Raw genomic sequence first — 14,669 nt, forward strand, 5'->3', positions numbered from 1 at the left:
AGAGAGAGAGAGAGAGAGAGAGAGAGAGAGAGAGAGAGAGAGAGAGAGAGAGAGATGTGGGGTCAACGCTGCGGTCCCGCTGCTGGCAGCCCCTCACAATGAGTTCAACAGCAGTGTGGCTGCACTGGACGGCTTATTAGGGCAGAAACGAGAGAATATTCAACTGATGACAGAGTAAACAGTGCAATGGGTTTCTTTTCCACTTGCAAACAGCAAGAATTCCTTGTAACCTTTTTGAAGTGGTACTTCAGGTTTAATAGGAATATTTTAAAGGGTTTCTCAGAACATTGGCTGCTTCTACTTATTTCCTATTCAGTTTTTCATTTCTTTATTTAGACACTAACTTTCTACATCAGAGTATTAGGACTACCAGAAATAAAAGAATAATAGTAATAATTTTTTAAAAAGCCCAAAAACTCTGAAATTTTGAGATTAATCTCATGCATTAATGAGAAAAAACGTGGTCATTTGCTGATGCCAAAAATAAACAAGACTCAGCATTCCCATGTTGAAATATGGTGATGGCAGCATTATGATGCGGGAAGGTTTTCCTCCAGAAAGGTCAGGGAAGCTGGTCAGGGGTAACGGGGAGATGGATGGAGCTAGATTAATAAGGAAAACCCTTTATTTAGCTCCGTCCTAAATATTTCACGAGACTGTCTTAGAAAAATAGTGTCTTTAGTCAGAGGCTTCTTTACATGCACTGTAATACAGACAGCTACATGGTGATGGCTGCACAATAACTCTAAAGGCTGGGATGGAGGTTCACCTTCTGGCAGAACAGCAACCTCAAACACAGTCAGAGCTGCGACTGGGTGCTTTATAGATATTCAGGTCCAAACCTAATTCCCACTGAGTAACTAACTTTTCCACATCTTGCTCCATCACTCATTCATGAACTTCTCAAAGTCCTTCTTTCTTCTGTCCAACACTTTGACCTTTAGTTTCCACCTCTGTCCTTAATCACTCTAACCTGCTGCACATCCTTTCCAGCCAATTGATGGAAATCCTATTTTTGGCTTCCTCCGTGTCCAGCCTCACATACGACTCACCATTTCCTTCATCCTTTACTTACACACAACCTCCACGTATCGCCACCCACTTTACACGTGTCTCCTGACAAAGACTTAGCTACAATTTTGATTTCAAACAGGATTATTTTCCACCTCTGCCCACAAAGCTCACACTCAAAAAACTACGTAGATCAACATTGAGGGGTTTGAGGAGAACTCTACATGGCCAGAGAATGAGAGCGAGAGAGAGAGAGAGAGAGAGAGAGAGATAGATAGATAGATAGGCCAAAATTAAAGCCATGAGTCTGAGCTCAGAGCTAATGACAGGCTGCCATGCCAAGGACGGCCAGAGGAGGAAAGAGATGAAGAGATGGAGGGATGATAAATAAGCAGGATGGGGTTGCCGTTGCTGCATCGAGACCTGAAGTCAGAACTGGAGCAGATTAAATGAAAGAGTGAACATCAGGTAAAAGAAAAAGAGAAACATGTAATGGATATTAAAAAACAAAAAACAAAAAAAAAACAGAGACATGGACTAAAGCCAGGATTAGAAACAAAGACATGGAGTTGTGTAGTTTACAAGCAGTCCGTTGAATAGAGACGCTCAGCTGGAAGCAGCAGCCTTAATGGCTATCCAATACGACTATAAAAGGAAACACACACACACACGCAAACGCACACACACGCACACGCACCCACACACACACACGCACACACACGCACACACACACACACACACACATACACACACACATAGCCATAATAAGCTGCTGGCTGGAGCACAATGAGCTCAGGGTCTTATTGGGAAAGTGGAGCAGACCTTGGAAGGTTTACTTTGCTTATTGCCCCCCGATTAGTCCACAGACAGTGGCTTTGTTCGGCCCGAGGGCCAAGGTGAGCTCCGCCCCACGAGGGCCCACTCACAAACCCAAACGACGCTTTCATGAGCGGCTCTTAGAAAGACGAAAACGTTGGATATAAACATGAACTCCTCTGACCCAGAATCAGTTGAAGCCCCTTGACCCAAACCGACAGCACCCGGGGTTCCATCCCGTCTGCCCCGCCCCCCACCACTGTGCCGAGTGGTCCAGTGGCCAGAACAGATCATTCACAGCTGGAAGGCTGCCAGCGCTCCATCACCGTGTGTGTTTATGTCGATGAGGAGAGCAGAATGAAAAGCATTTTTCTGCGTGAGTCAGACAGGGTGAAGGATAGATGGATGAATATGCCGTTAATAGCAGCACACCGCTTTCTGCAGCTGTTTTAATGGCTGAGTGGGAACAACAAGATCAGTGCTACTCCATTAGATTATTGTGCAGAAGGATCTTTTCAGCCTAGTCATTCTGATCAAGTCCCAAATTAGTCACTGGCATCCAAGTCTGCAATAAACCTCAACTTTAGGTTCTGGATTCTTGATTTTCTTTTTTTTTTTTGTCAGCTGCGCCCAGCAGGTCATGAAGACATGTGAAACACACATGATCTGATTTGTGTTACTGGCTTGTAAATGTGGTACACACATCACATTTCTGATCTAAGAGTTTTTCACCATTAGCAAAGACATTCAGAAATAAATAAATAAATAAAACTGTACTGGTTGCTGCCAAAAAATGCTTTATCGCTGCTATTAGGGCTGAAACAATAAATTGGATTAATCGTGATGAATCAATTACTGAAATAATCAGCAACTAATTTAGTAATTGATTAATCATAAAGACTCAAGCTTAAACGTCTTAAAACATTTTATGCAATAAAATGTCCATCCATCCATCCATTTTCTTACACCCTTGTCCCTCAGTGGGGTCAGGAGGGTTGCTGGTGCCCATCTCTAGCTAACGTTCCGGGCGACAGGCAGGGTACACCCTGGACAGGTCGCCAGTCTGTCACTGGGCAACACAGAGACACACAGGACACACAACCATGCACACACACACTCGCACCTAGGAACAATTTGGAGAGGCCAATTAACCTGACAGTCATGTTTTTGGACTGTGGGAGGAAACCGGAGTACCTGGAGAAAACCCACACATGCACAGGGAGAACATGCAAACTCCATGCAGAAAGACCGGGAATCGAACCCAGAACCTTCTTGCTGCAAGGCAACAGCTCTACCAACTGTGCCACTGTGCAGCCCCGCAATAAAATTGTGCTTTTTTTATTTTAAAAACAAGACTTGAATTGTTTGTTTTGCATATTTTACTGCATTTCTAATATTGCATAAAAGCCTATGGCGGCTGAATAAAAAATTAGCAGTTTTTTTTTTTTTTTTTTTTACATAGTTCCCAATAAATCTTAACACATTTTCCTCACCTGCAGCCGAACTTGTGATGCGAGAACAGATGCCGCTCAAGTGAAGTGATACTGAATGTGTAAACGATACCTGAAGTGTTGAGTAAAGACCCTTAAATGTCCTCTTAAAATTTCCTGCATGACTGTAATTTCTGTGTGTCTGCACCTTCTCCCACACCGGGGGTACGCGGGCGTCATAAATACAGTTGAAGGTCTCCTCCATGCTTGGTGACATCACCACGAAGCCTTTTATTCCCTTCTGCAGCTCCACCAGGGAGAAACTACAATAAAGTGTGAGAATAAATGCAAGAAAAGATTAAGATATTTCACCTTTGGCTTCAAATAAGCTAGGCGGGTGCTGCGTACCCCGTCTCGTCTAACAGAAAAACTGATAGTTCTTACATGATGGCTTCCAGCAGAGAGTTGTATCTCTGGATCTCTTGTAGTAAGACCACATTAAGGGGCGAGGGGTTGTCCTGGAGGATGTTCTTGGTCCCCTCGCAGTCGATCAGAGTTGGGATCTTAGTACGGACCTCTCCCAGCAGCTCCAGAACCTACACATGAACACAAGACTGGCTCAATTACACCGAGGTGTTTCTACACTGACGTGTTTCAAATTCAAAAGGCCACATACAGACAGCGTCAGGGACCGGAAAACGTCAGAAAACAAAGTTGTGATAAAAAAAAAAAAAACAAAAAAAAAAACACTACTCACATCATTAGTTTTTATTTTAATGTTTAATTTCTTATTCCATCATTTATAGAAATTCATCCCGGTCCTGAAGGAGCAAAGCAACCCCAAAACATCACACCACCACATTTGATGTTCTTACTTTTTTTTATTTGCCAATCTGTAATCGATATTTGTGCGTTTTTGGGAAAGATGCTTGTGCACATGCTTGCTCTCTGAACGCTACAGCTAGAATGATGAATGCTCTGTGTAGTTAGCATGGCCACCGATGATGGTGGGTAAACAGTTTACCTGTAACACTAAGGTGTTTTTCTGTGACAAACACAGTTGCAGCACATACATGAGCTTGACTGACAGTGCTGAGACCGTCCTCCTGGCTGTGATTGGTTGTTTCTGACAGAGTGGTGCGTTTCTGCAAATGGCAGTAGGACCACAGGGAGACAGACAGAGGAGTGCGATTTTTTTCGCAAGTTTTCTGACACAGAGGCAGTTTTAACAAATATGTAAAGAACATACTTTTATAAAAGTTACATTCTGCAGCTTTGATGCTCCACTGTGTAAATGCTCTTTAAATACTGTTATAGAAAATATGAGTAGTATGAGTGCAAGTATGAGTTTTTTTTTTTTTATTGATCCCATTATTAAAGTTTACAATACTGCGTGTAAAAATATTTCTGAATTATTTGGAATAAAAAAAAAGAAATCAGGTCTTGATTATGCTAGTGAAATTTAACAAAACATCTTTTTAATCAGTTATTTTATGTTGTAGCAAAAGGCAGTGTTACCTTTTCACATTGGACCCAGTTTATTTGGATTGATTAAAGAATAAACTAAATCATTATCTGAAAACAGTTTTTTGTCTTTACTCTGATTATCCTTAACTGATGTTAAATTTAGCCAATAATCTAAAATATTCAAGTGGAAAGCGGCACAAACAAAATTTGTAAGACGGAACTGTATACACAGCTGAAAAGGAAGGAGAGTGAAAATATCATAAAGAAAACATTTGATAGACTTTTTAAGCAGCAGGAAAAAAGTTAACTAAACAAAACTATAAGTCTGACTTCAGAGCCTAAAAAGCATCCCTAGTGCCACAGCTTACATCTCTTAAAGATTCCCTGATCTGCATCTTATTACACTGACAACTGCTCACCAGACTACAGGTCTAACGTCTGGCTTCATGTAGCCACTCTTTGAAACCAGAAGCAGAAAACAGCTGCCAGAAGACACACTTGCCAAGGCCAATCTAATAAACAAAACCTAACTATTAACATCCTTTAGTTTAATTCTCATTCAGTTATGGTACACTCTGCGTCTGCAGCCTTCGGATAAGCTGGAAGCAAATGTCTAACCACATCAACCTCCAGACAGATGGAAAACACTTTGTAAAAGAGAAGATGAGAAATCAATCTCTGGTTCACGTTAAAATGCTGAATGGTTTTGCCACAAAACCGCTACAGGACCAGTAGACAAAAACCCGAGTGAAGCCGGCAGCTGAGGTGATGGAGCACCAAAGTATAACGTGTTTGCTTGTTTTTTCCAAAACATGCCACACATGTACTGCAATGTGAGCATGTTAGTATAAAAAACCACACCAGAGCTCTGACTGTTTTCCAGTGGTGCTGTTCCGAAAAACAAATCTTCCGACAGGGTTTTATGTAAAAGTTTTGAATCCCTTGCCAGCGTTTAAACCTTCATGTGAGCATAAAAGAGATGAGCTTTAGGTTCTGACAGTCTGTTTTGACAATGCCAGGCCTTCCACAAATGACACAACAATCCAAGTAATGACTGCACATGATGAGGGGTTAACTTATTTTTAACTTTAATGCAACATTTCATCTACCTCAGAAATCAGGGTCTGATATAACTCCCCCCAACTAGGAAGTCAGAAAACTAACAGGTTATGTTGTTAATGGTAAATGGCCCGGATGAAACGATCAATCAGAGCAGTAATTACGCCAAAACTGTACAAAAAAATAAATACATTTTACAATTAGAATAAAAAGACATTTGTTATTTTCCGCCCAGAACTTCTCAAACGGGATAGTTTCAGCTTCACCTGGTTTAGATTTTGTAAAAAGTTGTCTTTACTAAGCATCTTTTGCTAATCCAATTATTAATAGGTAAAACCAAAAAAATATTCACCAGATTATCCCTGCACTCTACTGATGTCAAGTCAAGCATAAAAAGATTGACATCCGTCATTACAAATGCTCAAGCGTACACTAAAGGGATGCTATGTTGTTGCATTTTAGACAAAATATTGTTTTTTATTTGAAAAATGAATTGATTTGTTTGTGTGTGTGCTTCTTTTAACTCATTTCTAATACTGCATAGAAAAGGCTTACGGTAAGTAGCTAAATGAAAACTCTGCAGATGGCTGTAGGACCACAGAGAGGTAAGCTTGATTTTTTCCACAGATTATCTGTTTCATGTTTTACTGTCACGACATAGTGAGAGTTTTAACAATTATGTAAAAAAATATATATAATAAAAAATTGTAAAATAACATACTGCGGCTTTAACCTAATTTTAATCACTGAAAACCGTTATCCATAAATGGGAAGAACATTCCCAGGATTACCAGAATGACTCCTACAGTACTTTGAAAGCTCATCTAGGAAGCTGCTGATAAAACAACACAGAGGTTCACCTCACCAGTCTCTTTCCTGCCTTACTTCAAAATAAAAGTCTAAAACCATTGAAACAGGCTGACACAGACTGGGCAGCGCTTCACCAGAAGGACGTCAAGAGTTCTGGTGGGTTTTTTTAAATACATTTTCAGATCCCAGCACCTTCTCATCCTCGCTGACGTACCGTGTCCTCTCGACTGGGTCTGGCCCCGGCCCCCGTCGCCGCCACCCCTGTGTGCTGAGGCTGCAATGAGAGCAGCGTCTCGAACAGCGTACGGGTCTCGGCGATCTGGCTGGCGATGTCGGCGTTGGGGTGCTCACCGAACACCTCGGGGTGCTCCGTGGCCGGCAGCGTGTTGATGTGATCCTGGAACGACGACAGCGGACCCTCGCGGGGAATATAGTAGGTGGGTAAGATTGATAGCCTAACGAGGAGTTGGGCAGAAAATGTGTTATAGATTAGCAAACGTGCAGCTCCTACAATTAATGAACTGCATGCATATCTGTCAGAAATGTACATACAGGTGGTGCCTTAAAGGCCCATGATCATTTTGGTTGTTTTTTTTTTTCTTGGATGGAAAATAGTGTGATTTTTCAAGAAACAAATTTTAGAGAACATTTCAAAATATTTGAAGATTTTATCTAATCCGAAAATATGTTCTAATGGACTCAATTCACAATTCGAGAGGGCCAATAAAATATAATAATAATAAAGAAGCCAATTTTAATAACTTCACTAAAAACTGATTTGAGTGCAGCACAGATGACATTTGAGTAAAATTCTCAGAAAAGATGCAGTTCTATCTTTTATGAACAAAAATGACAAATACTTTGCGTAACTCCAACGTAAGAACACTTTAATATCCAGCCGACCAATTACTGCTCTTTGGAAGGATTGAATCTGTCAACCGATTTTATCTTATTCCACTTCTTTGACTTCACTGAGTGACAGCAATTAAAAAGATTTATACAGCAAACAACCTGAGGAAAGTGTAAAAGTGATTTTTTTTTTTTTGCTGTAATATTCAACCTGTCCTCTTGGTGGTGCTGGCGCTCTGTGAACAGCAAGAAGCCTCAGCAGACCACAGATTATCTCTATAATGAGGAAAATGTCTTTTCAGACATATTGAATAAATGTGACTTTTGTTTTACGCCCAGACCTAAACGCTGAGCTATGAGCCTTAGAGAGAAGAAGAAGACGAGTTAAAAACAAGAGTCTCACTTGTAGAAGGTCTGATTTATAGCTCCATCGCAGAAGTAGTCGTTGATGTATGTGGTCAGGAGTCGGCGGTCCCACTCGTCTGTGACATGGCCGCCGTAGTTGACACCAGCAATGAGGTACTTGAGCGCGTCCCAAGGAATCTCCTCATATTTATCCAGGTACAAACAGAGCAGATTCTCGCTCACCTAACAAAGGCGTCGCAGATAAGTAAGTAAGTACTTGAGCCATAAAGTGTTTTGCTTCTGTATTCTAAACAAAAAGATGTTGATGGTTGAGAAACTGAATATTTAGGGTCACAATTGGAACCTATTGTTTTGTAAAATTAAGCATATGGGTGAGTTGGCAGCACAATGCCAAGGCAGAAAGACAATGTGAGAAGAGCTATAGGTCCATTTACAGACAACTGGAGGTCTATGATTAACCATAGAAAGATTATCCACAAGAGAAAAATATTCTTAAACACCTGCCAACCGTCCCATGAGACGATGTCTCAACAGATTACCCTCATAAAAAGTATAGCAGTGTGATGACGGCATGGCCGATAGCATCTGAATGACTCACAAGAATGGAGGAAAAAATGTTCTTTGGACAGATAAACCCAAATTAGAGGCAACTGAACATAATGCATGTCACCATGATTGGATAACTCAGAATATCATCAGCAAATATTCTGGTATTTACTGATAATATTCACACCACTGAGATGGTCTGGACAATAATCCCCCCCCCCCCAAAAAAAGCACAGCAGAACGGTTTCAACAGAATGTCTGAAAAATGAAAAGGAGTCAAAGTGTTGCGATGGCCTAGTCAAAGTTCAATCTGAAATGAAGTGATGGATTTGCATCTTTGCAGAAAAGAAAGTTTCCAATCCTCAAATTAAAGGAATGCTGGGAGTGGGCAATATAGACATAGAATTTTATTATGATGTTGCGAAAAATTGAGGAGGTTTATCACAATAAATGACAAATGATATGATAAATGCCCATCCAGAAGTGAATAAACTTCCTTCACAAACAGAAAGTGACCTCTCAGCTACCAGGATAAATATCACATAAACTCCTTTCAAACATTTGATGTACAAAGTCGAATATTAGCCAACAGATACCGTCTCTCGCACCTCAAAGTCGGAATCATTGAAGCCGTAGATGATGTTCCAGCCCATTTGCCGGAACTTCTTCCTTTCCAACAGGATGCTGTGGAAAAAGCAGAGGGCGTAGAGCAGCTTCTTGTAGAGCCTGGGCTTGGTGCAGCGGTTGAACTGAGCTTCAGTCACCAGCTGGTACAGACGCTTCATGTTGGCTTTCACGCCCTGCGGACACGAAGCAGGCGAGGTTTATTAAAAACATCCCTAAAGCAACAACACGAAGGTTTTCATGTCTGCAGTGACATTTGCACGCTTGTGCACCTTTGGCGGCTCGGTGGTCATCTTGATACCGGCCTGCAGAATCGTGATGGGAAAATCTGGGTGCGGTGAAGAGCTGAGCCACAGCCTGAAGTTGGGCTGCGGGTTCTGAACCGGCAGCTCCTTTATCAGCTTGTCCAACTCCGGCATCCAGGAAAGAGACAAGTGGCAGTTGGCAAGGAAGATCCAGTGACCTGGGAAGTGACAACGCAGTTTCCTTAAGCTTCGATTTCTGATGTGTATATGTTTCTAAAGACTCTGTTTTTTTTTTTTTAATAACTAAATTCCAGTTGTTTCTGTGAAATTTACTGAACAAAAAGCAGCCAAAGTCCAAAAAAGAACTTTGGAAATTTGGAGGACAACTGATCAATATTAATCCCTTGCTCATATTTGTATGACATAAGTATGAAATAAAAGTTCACACATACAAATATATATATATATTCCACTCAATTACTATGTGATTTTTTTAATTGCTATTGTAACTTTTGTACGAAAACATTCGTGATATATTTTGTTAATGCCACCATCACAACAGATACGGTGATAAGGCTTTTACGCCATATCGCACATCCTCATGTATGGGTGACTCGGCTAAAACGACAGCAGCTGGCGCCGTACCGTTCTTCACCCCTTCCTCTATGAGCTTCCTGGCGATGGGCGCCTGCCCCTGGCCCAGAGACAGAGCGCTGAATTGATGGCTCATCCCCGAGGCCTTAGCCAGTTGCAGCAGCGATCCTGTGGGGTCCACTCCCGGAGACAGCACAAAGATCAGAGGACTGCAGCAGGTGGACTCCTCCACCACCTGTCACAAGACGAAGGGAGCGAGGAAGGAAGGTGGAGACAACCGGCAGGACATTTAAATCAGTTGAATATGATTAAAACACACACAAAAAAAACAACACCAACATCATCCAAGCTTTAAACATTTAAAACCTATCATTCACAAAACGCCAAAGCTCCAGGATCGAACGGGAACTGCAGTTGAAACTTACGGCCTTCATGTCGAGGACAGGCGGCTCCACGAAGCGCGGGCCCAGGTTTTTGATGATGAAGGAGGTGATGCAGAAAGACACGCGGTCTTGGCGCAGGAAACGCACTATCACCATCTTCTTGAGCTCGTTGTAGTTGTGATCCAAATCACCTTTGAAGACCAAACGAGAGGGCAAGGAGTCAAGAACGAAAGCGACTCTCTTGAAGGAAATGTACGGACTTCTACCGTACAATTCTTCACGTTTCACAAGGCTCTGAGGAAAAAGTGGACCAGTTTTTTTGAACACTGACAAATTCAAACTTAAGTTTGCTGGACTGTAATAAAGTCAGGCCAGTCGATCAGCACAGACCTGGCAGCGGAGCGTTCTCTGGTTCAGGGTGGGTGTACCAGAGGTTCCAGTCTCGTGGGTAGTGTTCAAAGTAGGCCACGATGCCATGGAACTTGGGCAGCTTGTCCAGCTCTGTGATGCCGTCCCAGCTGGAGTCTGGCAGCCAGGTGGGAAATGGATTATCCATCCGATCGTCCTTATCGATAACCTGTCAATGGGCCGTTTGTTAGAGTGTCTTCTCTCAAAATGCCCAACACATTGATGGCTGTTCATGAATAACAATGTTCAGAGCTCTTTTTGTCCTATTATGAAGCACGACGTTTGTGTGTTTCTTACGACGATGCCTCGGAGGAAGATGTTGTACTCATCCATGTTCAGCTTCCCGGCCACCTCCAAGATTTTGACGCACATCTGGAAGCTCAAGAGGAGCTTGTGAGCCTCAAAGAGACCCCGACAGGTGTACCTGGAGGAGAAGGAGACAAACTCAGAGTCAGCTCGAGAAGCCCGCCAAGAGTTGATCGACTTTGCGGTTAAAAAGCCTCAAGTCGTCGTCACCGGTACACGGCGTATGTGTGGTAGTCGTTGAGGTTGTTGATTCGTTCCTCGACCTTTAAGCTGTACGCCTGCTTGCTCTTCGCTATGCTGAGCATGAACAGGTTGATGTAGGCGTCCAGAGAAAACTGGTACATGGGGTCGATGAGGCCCATGTCGTTTAGGATGAAGAAGAGAATGGAGGCTCGCTGAGCACACGGTCGGTAGGCCTGTTGGGAGAGAAAGACTGCGGCTACTTGCGGTCGCCAATAAAAACAAGAAAAATCCACAATCCAGTGATAAAACTGGAACGACACACAGTAGTTCCAGTGGGTAAGATAGCTTACATTTAAACTAGCTTTGCAGGATACTCATTATTCACATCTGTGCAAGGCAACTAACAATTATTGTAGTAATCAGTTAATCTATTGATAATCCTGAAGTTTAACCGGATAAAAATACCAACATATCCTGCAGGTTAACTACTCAAGCGTTTTTAAGCAATATTACAAAGACACGAAAACGCAAATAAAAAAAAATTACAATTAATTTTTCAAATAAGAAAATAAAGATTTGTATGCCTAAAATGCAACAGTATAGCATTACTTTAGTGTATGCCATGTGTAGAATGTTAATTTCTTGGGATTATTGTGTGATTCGCTGCAGCAACAAAACCTCTTGACTTCAACGCCTCAAAGCTGCCGAGTAGATCATCAGAGGTAACAGCAGTCAGGTGGTTTGTTCATGTTCAGATATGTGTATGAATTTGTTTATGATGTGCTTTAATGTGTATTCTGAAGGTGCTGACAGGCAACGTTTACTAACGTACAATAGATCTATATATTTCATCATCTTCCTGTTTTCATCTGCTAAAATTTCTAAAAAACTAAAATAATACTAACGTTACTGGAGTACTGATTTCAACTGGTGAGCAAGGAGAGTCTTAACCTCTACCTGCTTTTCACAGAAACCCAAAATGTTGTTGCACATCAGCTTATTGACTTTTATTCCCTCTGAATAAAATCAATTGCTGTGTTTAATAGGCAGGCGTCTGATGCTGATGTCTTTGCCTGGGCTCTCCAGTATCTACAGCGACCCCTCCCCTCCTGACCTCTCTGGCTGAGTCGATCTTCAGCTCAGTCTGCTCGCTGGTCTCCAGCTGCTCTGTGACTTGGCTGGACGTCACCTTGGAGACCTGCAGGGTGTTTACCAGCTGGACGTCGTCCAACAGAGAGCCGCTGGCTTCGTTCAGCAGCCTGGTGGGATCAAACGAACGCAAGGGACATCAAAACTGCAGTAACAATTTGCAATTTTAAAAAAATAAATACAGCACCCCTTCAAAATGATTGAACCTGATAGTAAAAATGTGCAAAGTTTAAAAATATACACATAGCCTTTCAACATCTGTCTTTTCTTATTTTTTCTTCTACGTGGCTCACCTTATAGTGACCCAGTGAGAAAATATTAACGGTTAAATGCCGTCTGATTTTTGTTTACGATGCTTAGTTATTTCCAAGAAACCAATGGACAGTATTTCAATTCAAATTTATTTAGGAAGTCAAAGATTACTTTCAAAATCCAAAGAAACTGACCAACACACAAAAAAAGCACATATTAAAGAAGATTCAGATAAATTTAACTCAGAGGAATTAGGAATGGGGTCAATAATTTGTTTTAAGGTCAAATTTATCCATACTAAAAAAATTGACCAAATTGGTCAAATGAAAGATCTGATGAATCTTTAATTTCTTTAAATTAAAGATTGCATTTTGTTTCATAGTGAGATTTTGCTGCAGTAAACTTTATATGAATTCATTTTAACACTTGTCAAGTTTCTTTACCAAGGTCTTGGAAAACCTTTTATGGGCCTAATTTATTATTATAATATTTTTTTTGCAATTTCATCCATCCAGCACATTGATGGATGGACAAAAAGATAGATAAATGGATGGATGGACAGACGGCTGATTTAGTGCTCTGTGTTCCGATGTACAAACGTCTAAGAGTCGGCTGTACAAACCTGAGGATCTCGTCCTCCAGGTCCTGCAGGCTTTTTTTGCCAGCAGCAATGCTGATCACCAGTGAATCCTTCTGCTGCTCCAGTTCTGGACGCTCTTTACGTACCACAATCCCCAGCAGCTGAGCCTCTAGACCCTGTGCAGCAAAAAAACCCAAAAAACCCACACAAGCGGACATGTTGAAACGGTGTCTGAAAGTGTGCACGGATGAGCCGGACGAACATATTCTTCCACACACCTGCTCCTTGACAGCAAAGTTCACTATGGTGGTCTTTGAAGAAATCTCTGGGGAGTAGTGAGGGTTGGACAGCTTGGTGGTGATGTAGAACCTGAAGTCAGGGTTGTATTCGATCTCCTTGTCACCCAGCTTCATCAGCAGATTGCCACCTGGGGGAAAAGAAAGCCCACCAAAAAGTCACAAATCTGGCGTTTAAATAAGCTAAATGTGACGCTGCGTGTGTGTAGACCTATGCGAGTCAGAGACTTGTTGAGAATAGGGTTGAGGGACGGATCCAGATCCTCCTGGACGTTCTGCAGCAAGACGGGATTCCCAAACTGGATGGCAGTTTCCAGAACCCGAAGGTAGTCTGGCGTTTGGAGGTCTACTAGTTTTAGACCCTGGGCGAAAAGGAAAGAAAGTTTATAAACTTCTTTCCTCGTATGTTGTGTTGCAACACAACATATGAGTCGCAATAAACTTTGGTGATCTAAAACAAAATGTCAAAGATCAGTTCAAATAAATAATTGGGTGTTTTGTGGCACTAGAAGCCTTTATTTGCAGGAATCAGACAGGAAATGAGCAGAGAGAGGGGAGAAAAGGTCCAAAGGTGTGGGGTTGTTAGGAATGCCACTGACGGAGCAGGTATGACAGAGGTAAGAATACAGCAGAAAGCAATACAGAGTCACTCTTACCGCTTCCTTTTCCATATTTTTGATCCACTTCATAGCCTGGCCTTGAGGGTCCACTATCAGTGACCATCTTAAAAGAGGAGACGTTATTTAGGTCGTACTGAAGAGTAGATGATAAAGTCATGGTGACAGTTGTGGTAGCGACCTAAATGTTATGCTAAATAAATGGTCACATTCAGTAAATTAACATATACGTTCCTATGAGGGTCGTTTGTCAGATTAAAGGTACCTTTAGAAAGTATCAACCTGTTAAATGTACTTTTCATTCAGTTCACATTTCTGTATTAAAATATGTTTTTAATGGTCTGATGAAATGTTCTAATCGGAAACCTTTAATTTGTAAGACATGTATAAATTTTTTGACTTTCGGTGTTCCATAGCTTGCAAAATATACTGAAAGTAATGTAGAAACTTTCACAATAAAAATTAAGACTGCAAAGCTTGCAAAGTACAATCCTAACTGAACTGGTTTTTTTGGCTTTGACTCTAACCTGTTAATTTGAGTTAATTACATGGAATTTAGAAAATTGTAAAGCAATTAGTAGTGTGTAGCCCGGGTGTAAATTTCTAGCTTTCACCGGTTTCTCAAACTCTTCATTAAATCACGTGATAATCCTGATAATAGTGTCGCTCTCACGAGAC

The 14,669-nt window shown here is 41.6% G+C and overlaps 1 protein-coding gene across 2 annotated transcripts in view; it reads right to left on the bottom strand.

Annotated features, from left to right (window-relative positions):
* The window catches only part of dnah2 (dynein, axonemal, heavy chain 2), a 64,506-nt gene that overhangs the window by 3,021 nt on the left and 46,816 nt on the right, over nucleotides 1-14,669 (bottom strand). For both annotated transcript variants that reach the window (XM_008435561.1, XM_017310481.1), the window contains 16 exons: nucleotides 14,031-14,097; nucleotides 13,586-13,736; nucleotides 13,357-13,505; nucleotides 13,121-13,254; nucleotides 12,212-12,356; nucleotides 11,125-11,330; nucleotides 10,906-11,032; nucleotides 10,591-10,777; nucleotides 10,243-10,391; nucleotides 9,869-10,052; nucleotides 9,251-9,441; nucleotides 8,963-9,154; nucleotides 7,846-8,030; nucleotides 6,808-7,048; nucleotides 3,702-3,853; nucleotides 3,466-3,580 (listed from right to left, as the gene is read on the bottom strand). In XM_008435561.1, coding sequence (XP_008433783.1) covers nucleotides 3,466-3,580; nucleotides 3,702-3,853; nucleotides 6,808-7,048; nucleotides 7,846-8,030; nucleotides 8,963-9,154; nucleotides 9,251-9,441; nucleotides 9,869-10,052; nucleotides 10,243-10,391; nucleotides 10,591-10,777; nucleotides 10,906-11,032; nucleotides 11,125-11,330; nucleotides 12,212-12,356; nucleotides 13,121-13,254; nucleotides 13,357-13,505; nucleotides 13,586-13,736; nucleotides 14,031-14,097 — 2,575 coding nt within the window. The remainder of the gene's footprint in view (nucleotides 1-3,465; nucleotides 3,581-3,701; nucleotides 3,854-6,807; nucleotides 7,049-7,845; nucleotides 8,031-8,962; nucleotides 9,155-9,250; nucleotides 9,442-9,868; nucleotides 10,053-10,242; nucleotides 10,392-10,590; nucleotides 10,778-10,905; nucleotides 11,033-11,124; nucleotides 11,331-12,211; nucleotides 12,357-13,120; nucleotides 13,255-13,356; nucleotides 13,506-13,585; nucleotides 13,737-14,030; nucleotides 14,098-14,669) is intronic.

Source organism: Poecilia reticulata, linkage group LG18 (genome assembly GCF_000633615.1).
Source record: "Poecilia reticulata strain Guanapo linkage group LG18, Guppy_female_1.0+MT, whole genome shotgun sequence".
NCBI classification, from domain to species: Eukaryota; Metazoa; Chordata; class Actinopteri; order Cyprinodontiformes; family Poeciliidae; genus Poecilia; species Poecilia reticulata.